The sequence below is a fragment of the Folsomia candida genome, unplaced genomic scaffold (assembly GCF_002217175.1).
Source record: "Folsomia candida strain VU population unplaced genomic scaffold, ASM221717v1 Fcan01_Sc001, whole genome shotgun sequence".
NCBI classification, from domain to species: domain Eukaryota; kingdom Metazoa; phylum Arthropoda; class Collembola; order Entomobryomorpha; family Isotomidae; genus Folsomia; species Folsomia candida.
Genome location: NW_019091193.1, coordinates 6,929,111 through 6,937,215, shown reverse-complemented (window position 1 = coordinate 6,937,215; position 8,105 = coordinate 6,929,111). Strand labels below are relative to the sequence as shown.

The following is an 8,105-nucleotide window of genomic DNA, read 5'->3' as shown; positions in this document are numbered from 1 at the left end:
AGGATGCTCTATCCATTCTGTCAAGTGAATAACGAAATATGATCCTTTTAAGTACATAGGTACATGGCACGAGTGACGAGTATGTCTAGCCTGGATGGGCAATTATAAGTTGGACTTTAGAATTTGAAGTCACTTTTACGGCTCAATATTCGAGTGTAGTCCTATAACATGCATGAATAATATGATCTTGTGACAGGAAAAATTCATTTCATCGGCAAAGGGTTGAAAATTAAAATAATGCAGAGAAAAAAAGCCATTCATGCGAGATTTTGGAGAAATTTGTACTTGATCATATTTTCTTGTTATTTATTCCATTGATCCGAAAATACCTACTTGACAAGTTCAAGCTATGAATAAATTTCGAAAAACAATGGCTACCTGCTTTATGCACGGCCACCATAAAACCATAAAAGATGTTGACATTTAGACATGATTTTGATTGGTAGATGTTCTTTCCATGCAATTTTCATTAGTAACGTTTGCATCAAATTACAGATATACTTATCACATATCGCTCGGGTATGTGTGCATGGTCGTGTTACGCTATGTCGTTTTGCTTCTTAACTCAGTTAACAATTAAAGAAAATAAACAGAAGTCATATTGATCGTATGACACGAAAGTAGACATGGTTTTAAGGCAAACAATTTCAATGAGTCATTCGTCAAAAATTTCGCAAGATCTCATTTGTAAAATGTCTCTTATGATTCGTTACATATGTAGATTTTTTAAATTAGTTATAGATTGATACCAATATTAAAGAAATATGGCCCTTTATTACATATTTAAGAAATACCAATAATAAATATTAACTTCGTATGATATAAGTATGTAACACTATGTATGAGCGATTCAAAATTTAAAACCTATAATTTCTTCTAGATAAGTATGCTCATCATGAACCGAATCAAAATTGTTAATGATGTCAGTTAATTAATAATTGCAATGAATAATTTAGTTTATTCAATTCACAAATTTAACTCGATTCCAAATATTCATTTTGGACTTTAATAAATTGGGAAATTAATTCTGGGTTGGACACTCGGAATTCGGTGGCACATATTCTTCCACTATTTCGGGATATGTAACGTAATATGTTTCTTCTTGAGCCATTTTTTGGAAGCCATCGCCACCACATTGCTCCTCGTGCAGTGAGTAGCGCATCAATTGTTCCAACTGGCCACGAACCACGTCGTTCCACACGATCAGATTAATATATTCCAGGAAACGAAGTCCAGCCAAAGGCGGCGGAGCTGTGATGATTGGATTTGTGAGAGAGTCATCGCTGCAAAACGGTTCAAATGAAAAAAAAAACTTTTTAAAAACTATAAAAAATTCCAGATTTTGTATTTTAATCAGGAATTGAGAAAAATATAGACGTTTAACTCAAATAATTAGGAAGTTAAGTTTTTAAGAGGATGTCACTCGCTCAAAATTAGGATTAGGCTTACATTTCCTCAACCGAAACTCCAAAAAAGTTGAGAATATTCTGCTTCAAAATATTACTCCGGCAGTTTTCCAATCCCATCTTCGGGTAATAGTAGTAAACAACTTCACACATTTCTCGTCGCGTCCCAAATCCACCCAAAACACCGGAAGGAGGTGACAACATTGAGTTATCGTAGTGACACTCTGCATAAAATTATATTTCTCTACATCTCGAAAATTTGAAGATTTCTTTAATATTTATAATTGAACCTATAGCCATTTGATCTCCTGGCATGAATTTTACAAGAGGAATGTTCCGATTATCCTGATAGTCGTTATCGTAATTGTCATCATTTAGCACCCACGGTTGTTCCGTCCCATTCCGGAATTGGCGGACCTTCATTTTGGTACCTGTAATATGAAATTGATTTGAAATTTCCCTGAGAAATTTTTTATTCATCTAATTACCATATGCATGGGAGTGCAGCATGACATTAAAAATATCGACACCCTCGGCAGGAACCCATTGAGACGTGCAATTCGAGCTGCAGTGACCCACGACCACGTAATTCGTGGAGGATGGTGGGATTACAAAGTTGTAATCGTACATTTGTCCAATTCTCATAACTCCAGCTTCAATGGGTCTATGGAAAAATGGCATTTTAACAGACCACGTTTATGTAATTGGGTGCACAATAACGAGAATTTCTTTGTACATATGTATTACATAAATATGTACATACCTCAAATCAGACGTGTGGTAAATTCTCACTCCAGTTTCAAACGTAACGTCCGAAAGTTGGTCAGGATTGTCAAAGTGACTCTCCATTAGGTAATACATGTTAGTATCTTCTCCAATCGGAAATCCGACTCCTTCTGGCATGTGCATAATCTGTCATGAAAAATACAGATTCGCACGGCTTTCTAATTTAAATTGCAGCAATAATACGTGAAGATATTTACCCTTCCTCCAATGGTGAAGGTGTACACCAATTCGGTACAATACCGGTACGCGGAAATTGAACCAGGTTCAGGTTCCAAGCAGTCGATGCCGCCTTGTGTGATGTATTTTTCAAAGAATTCCACTGGATCTTCGCCCTCGGGTGGGGTGCAAGAGTACAAGCTCAAGTGGTGAGAATGTTTCGACGCCGGTCCCAGCAACACAGGTCCAAACTAGCATATTTTTAGGAATGCATTATGTAAGACCTGGGAAATTTGAATATATAAGAAAGGTTTACATACTGCAACAGCATGTTGTTTTCCATTAAAAACCGGTGATCTATGGACCGTGCACCAATACGTCGTATCCTTCGACGGCAATGTAATATTTGTTATGGCGTCGAAAGTGTCAAACCTTAAATGATCAGAAATTTATAAATAATTTGAATTAATTTGGGGTAAATGTTTTCACTAACAATGACAAGTCGACGTCGGGGTAAGCATCTGCCAAGATGTTGACGGCATATGATCCCCTATTGTCGGATCCGTGGTATTCGATATCGTCAGTGGCGCCAATTGACCAGATGTAACGGAAGGTGTCTCTTGTAATAACAACGTCTCCTTCCAGGTCGCAAGTGTCCAACAAACGAGATACGCGGAGGACAGTGTGCGTGTCGTTTTCTAATGCTGAGTGAAGAACCCAGTCCTGGGATGTGTCCACTGGGGGAAATCCATTGCCAGGAGCGTATCGGTCCTGATAGAAATTTTAGGGTTTAATTATTTATTATAATTGTTTAAATAAATACTGTACGTATAGTAACTAGTGATTCAAATTAGACAGAAATAGCAGAAAATTGGATAGCTGAAAATTTTTCTCACTGAAAAATATGCCGTTCCATTTGGAAAGACGCCCCCGATCACGATATCAGCCCCGCCCATTCCGCCATTTTTGGAAATTCCAAACCCAACAAATCCCGTCGTTTGCACAGTTAGGTCAAATGTTATGGTAGCATTTCTAGTCGATGCGTCCGTAATTTCCCATGCCACGATGTAGCCTGGCGAAGTAGAAATATGCTCTGTTCTAAGTCCTAAAGCAAGCCTTGCTGTCCCCACGACTGACAATATCGCAAAAACGAAGTATATTAATTTTGCCATTTTGATGAAAATGTGTGTCGTTCTGATATAACTTCCATACTGCGAAAAGGCATCCTTTTATTGTAGGTTTTCTTTTGTAATCATGCGTCACTTGCAGAGATAATGTTATGTTTTGTTATCGTATCAGAATAAATGTACATAATTATTATTTGAGTATGATGAAATTTACACTTTATCAAAATTGTGTTCATGGCATTTAGTGGGCCCCGATTTACGATTCCAGCAATTTGCAACCTTCATGTACACATGTATACTTATTTATTCAGCAGAGTAATCTGATAATTCTGATTCCGTACTTGGAGTGTCGTGTCCAATTAAAATTCAATCATGGATAAATTGGTTGACAATGTTGACATACACACATGCATATGTACATAAATAGATATGCAAATAAATCATGCGTCCTTATGACCCTTGGACATTGCAAGTTCACTGAAAATCAAATAAATATCTATCACAGTTTAAAAAAAGTCATTTGTCTTTGTGATTTTCCGACCTAGTGCGCACATCCGAACTAAATACGTCAATAATCATTGTGCATTTTAACAGAAAATAGAAGTACACAAAACGGTGGGTAAGGTAGTTCTTACTGATAATTCTCGTCGTCGCGTCCTTAGTAGGTAAGACAATAATTGGTTAAAATCATAAAGCATTCAACTATTTTTGTTGGTGACCCATAGCAAAACTGCATCACAAATCCAGTCGTGTGGTTCCCTGGTCCCCTTAATCTCAACAAAAGTAAAACTAAATGTAAAATTCAGGAAATTCACGCAGAATTGACGATATAGGTAGAAGGCTATGCAAATTAATAAATGTTTATGAATACAGTAAACGAGATTTACAAAGCTTATACAAATCCCTGATGCCTGCAACAACGAAATCTGTGTCTCTTAATTTTTCAAAAGTTTATAAAATATTTTAAAAGTTTGTTGAGTCACAACCCCATTGCTTGAATTAATGTGCCACCATTATTATGTATTACATGTGCATATTTATTTATGCATGCAAATAAGTACATATTGCAAAATATATTGCAAAATCTACTTGGAATATTTATGTCTTCTTACTGCATGGGGGAATAATTTTAGTAAAGTTTTTTTAATGTTATTGAACGTATGTATGATGATCGTATATACAAATTTGTAAATACGTATGTAAATTCTCAACAACCAGTGATAAGAAAAAAAGAGTGCAAGAATCTGACAATATATAAATTCCGTTTATTTACTACTTTAATTCTTAATCGTTTCGAATTGGTTTCGCTGGCATGCCGTAGGTAACCTTGATAATGAACCCATTTCCATCCGCACTGACCAATAAATGTCCATTATTATTAAACACGGCATTCACAGCTCTAAAAGAGGTGTCTGGATCGTAAACCATGTCCTTCTCTTCACCGGTGGGTTCACCATTGGAGAACGGATACCATGCGACCTTGTACCCGACGGGGATGTCACTGTTCCACGATCCATGCAACGCCACGAACGCGTCACCAGTCACGCTGCAGGGGAACGCTCCATTACCTCCGTCGCAATTTTGACCCTTGTAAAAATCAAGACCCAGAGGGGCGGTGTGGGCCGGCATGGCGATGAGTGGGGGTTGGTTGTTGTTCACGTTCCTACACCACGCGTCGTCGTGGATTCCATCGTTAAGGAATGACGGCCACGCGAACTGTTCGCCTTTCGGGTATCCAGCCAAATTGTGGGTTGAGAAGCAGTATGGATAACCGTAATGTTGTCCGGTCGGTCGGTCAAATCGGTTAAACTCTTCGGCAGGGTTACCGTTATGAATATCGCCGCCGATATCGGGTCGGTTCAGCTACACATTTTTAAAATAGTGATGTAAATATGTATATTTTTTTAAATAAATTAATTTATACCTACCTGATCAGCCCCATTACCCACACCGTGTAGAACTCCGTTCAGATCGTACGCGAGTCCTACTTCGTTTCTCAGTCCGTCGATATAAACCTGAAATTATGAAATATAAATATGTTAGACAAGTCAGAGTTTACTAACTCAATTTAAAAATATTGCAACCTAATTACCTCACAATCTTCAAATTGAATTGGAAGCTGTCCTGCCAGAGTGCACCTACGGATTCGAGCTCGGTTAGAGTTCTGGTCCACATTTCCACCAGATCCGACCGTGACAATGAGTCTCCCTTGCGGATCAAAGATCATGCTTCTCGTGTCATGGCCACCAGAAGGAATGTTATTGACCACAATTTCTGACAAATCTGGAACAACTGTACGACTTCCAGGCGTGTAAGGCCACCTGAATACTCTGACCGCACTGGAGGCGTAGATATGACCGTCGTGGAAGGTGACACCGTGGTTCAGATTAAGTCCGGCGGCAGTGATGATCTCGACTTGTCTGACGGCAATGGTTCCGTCGCCATTATCCTCTTCGTAAACGACGTGCACATGACCGCGTGCTTCTGCCAAGAGATCACCAGACGGGTCCACCCATAACCCACGGACACCTCCCATGCCTGCGTAATATTGTCCATAATATGGAGGATCGACCGTCCACGCCCCTTCTGCGGGAGTGTAGGTCAGCCCCAAGAGGAGCAGTAGGACGAATTTGATCATTTTATAATTGGGGCCTGAATATTCAAAAGTGTGGTAAACTTGTGCCCTGTAGACCTCCTTTTGGCGACTGGAGCACCTGCATTTTATCCTTGGCTCTAATACCATGGTTTAGTTGTGATTAATCATTCTGGATTTTCAACATGTCAGCGGATTTGCATTGTATTTTATTTTAAAACGATACGTAACCGAAGATTATTTTGTGTGGGGGTGATTAAAATGCTTCGAGTAATCTGGGCTGATGTCATACATTTTTACCATTATTTATAGAAATTGTATGGCATCATTATCTTTTACATCACTGCTGACACTGCCCACAAATATCTTTATCTGTAGATGTCACTTTTGGAAGTCAAGTTGAAATGAGGTGTGATAATATTGAAGGATTTGAGGACTAGGACTGCACGTCTGCATACATAAATTATGAGATTATCTTGCCAAACAATGAATACATTTTGTAATCTAATTAATTTTTGCACACTGGTTAAAATGAGTGTCAAAAGCTATCATACATACTTGCACGTGTAATTTGAATATACCTTAAATGTATCGTACATATACATAGTCAACGATAGGATAGCATAAAACTAATCTGCAAAAGCCTACTACATATGTACAGACATAACATCGATTTATGACTGTTGGGATATTTTTATTTAATTATAAATTAAAATTGTACAATTCTTTACCTGATTGAATTTCCGTACCTTTTTTATGATAGCCTCGTAGAGTCTAGAATGTTGTATATATTTGACAAAAAATGAAGTGCCGATGAGCTGACTACTTTAATGTACATAAACAACTATGCTGCACAATGCTTCCTTTATTATTACCGTTTAAATTTATCGTTCAGTGATTGATTAAACATTCAGAGATAGCAATTTATTCGACACGAGTTTACAGATATTCAAGTTTTATAAAGGTAACGTGTTTAGCCACATTTTTCGTTTGTGTAACATGTTCTTGTGTGATACCAATGGCTCATGCACTAAACTCTTTTATCACACATGCACAAATTTAAAAACCCTTGAGTAATTTTTCAGCCAAATCGGGTTGCAAGTCGTTAAGGGCGTCATTGACTTGGATCAGCTTTTCCAGTACATCAGTCCTTCCCAAAGCCGCATAATGCTGTCTCTTCAAATAGAGGTCCTTAATCAAGTTGAGCTCTCTGTTGCCATACGGGACCTTCTGCTTCTCTTGGAGAATGTTCAAATATTCATTTCCAAACTCTCGCGTTGGTTCGATAACCGTGGACTCTCCGTAGTCATTCCAGGTGGCTACTTGCTACAGGTCAAAATAATTTGAAATCATTAATACTCACCCTGAAATCTTGGACTAAAATTCCTTACCACCCATTCCACGTCTGAATTCCAAGCAGCATCCACCGTTCGACGGAAAGTTTCGGGTCCCACTGGTTCAATCGTCCAGTCTGGACCAGCCCAACCTCCCTCCCCGTAATATCCCTTGAATCCTGGATAGACGACGCCAAATTTAGTCTCAAGTGGGCGGTTGTTGTAGAAATTATTGAGTCCGTCGATAAAGTCCAAGTAAATCCAGGGATACTCGCCTGTACAGCTGAAATTGGCAAGGAATAAACAATTATAAGCTAGCTTCCTTGACGCCCAGATTTATATTCCTTATCAATTGATCCGATTAAAGTAGAGGTTTCACGTATGTTTGTAGAATTAAATATGTAAACAAAGTTACCTGGAGCCTCCTTGGTGTGACTGGTACCAAAGCGTGAGGAAAGTCGGTTTGGGGTCGACCCCTTCAAATATGGCGTCCCATTGAAGTCCATCGGTCAACGTTTGAGGCCCGAAAGTCATGAGCACCGGTGTATCGTTAATCCTCAAATAATTGCTCATTCCGAAGTAATTGTCCCTCTAATCAATTCATATTACAATTTTGCTTAATTATTTTCTTACTATCCAAACAAGTCACCAAGAATTACCAAGAAATTCATATCGTTTGCTCCTTGTTCCAAAATATCAGTAA

At 38.5% G+C, this 8,105-nt stretch overlaps 2 protein-coding genes across 2 annotated transcripts; both read right to left on the bottom strand.

The window, feature by feature from the left end:
• Nucleotides 1-927: 927 nt before the first annotated feature.
• Nucleotides 928-3,570, bottom strand: LOC110857321 (DBH-like monooxygenase protein 2 homolog). Its single transcript, XM_022105936.2, has 9 exons — nt 3,245-3,570; nt 2,842-3,119; nt 2,669-2,780; nt 2,390-2,599; nt 2,170-2,318; nt 1,895-2,070; nt 1,697-1,837; nt 1,450-1,630; nt 928-1,283 (listed from the first exon to the last, which is right to left on the bottom strand). The coding sequence occupies exons 1-9, from the start codon at nt 3,518-3,520 to the stop codon at nt 1,022-1,024; spliced, it is 1,785 nt and encodes a 594-aa protein (XP_021961628.1). The 5' UTR covers nt 3,521-3,570; the 3' UTR covers nt 928-1,021.
• A 1,150-nt stretch (nt 3,571-4,720) lies between these two features.
• Nucleotides 4,721-6,200, bottom strand: LOC110856128 (L-sorbosone dehydrogenase). The gene is made up of 3 exons (XM_022104575.2): nt 5,568-6,200; nt 5,404-5,490; nt 4,721-5,338 (listed from the first exon to the last, which is right to left on the bottom strand). Exons 1-3 carry the CDS (start codon nt 6,111-6,113, stop codon nt 4,760-4,762), a joined length of 1,212 nt encoding a protein of 403 aa, XP_021960267.1. The 5' UTR covers nt 6,114-6,200; the 3' UTR covers nt 4,721-4,759.
• Between the last annotated feature and the right edge of the window lie 1,905 nt (nt 6,201-8,105).

Excerpts from the sequence above, each read along its gene's own strand:
- LOC110857321 (XM_022105936.2), bottom strand. The coding sequence starts at position 3,520 with ATGGCAAAATTAATATACTTCGTTTTTGCGATATTGTCAGTCGTGGGG. Across the intron at positions 1,838-1,894 it reads GCTGCACTCCCATGCATATG|GTACCAAAATGAAGGTCCGC; the intron begins GTAATTAGATGA and ends TTCATATTACAG. Across the intron at positions 1,284-1,449 it reads GGAGTTTCGGTTGAGGAAAT|CGATGACTCTCTCACAAATC; the intron begins GTAAGCCTAATC and ends ACCGTTTTGCAG.
- LOC110856128 (XM_022104575.2), bottom strand. The coding sequence starts at position 6,113 with ATGATCAAATTCGTCCTACTGCTCCTCTTGGGGCTGACCTACACTCCC. Across the intron at positions 5,491-5,567 it reads TTCAATTTGAAGATTGTGAG|GTTTATATCGACGGACTGAG; the intron begins GTAATTAGGTTG and ends TCATAATTTCAG. Across the intron at positions 5,339-5,403 it reads TGGGTAATGGGGCTGATCAG|CTGAACCGACCCGATATCGG; the intron begins GTAGGTATAAAT and ends AAAAATGTGTAG.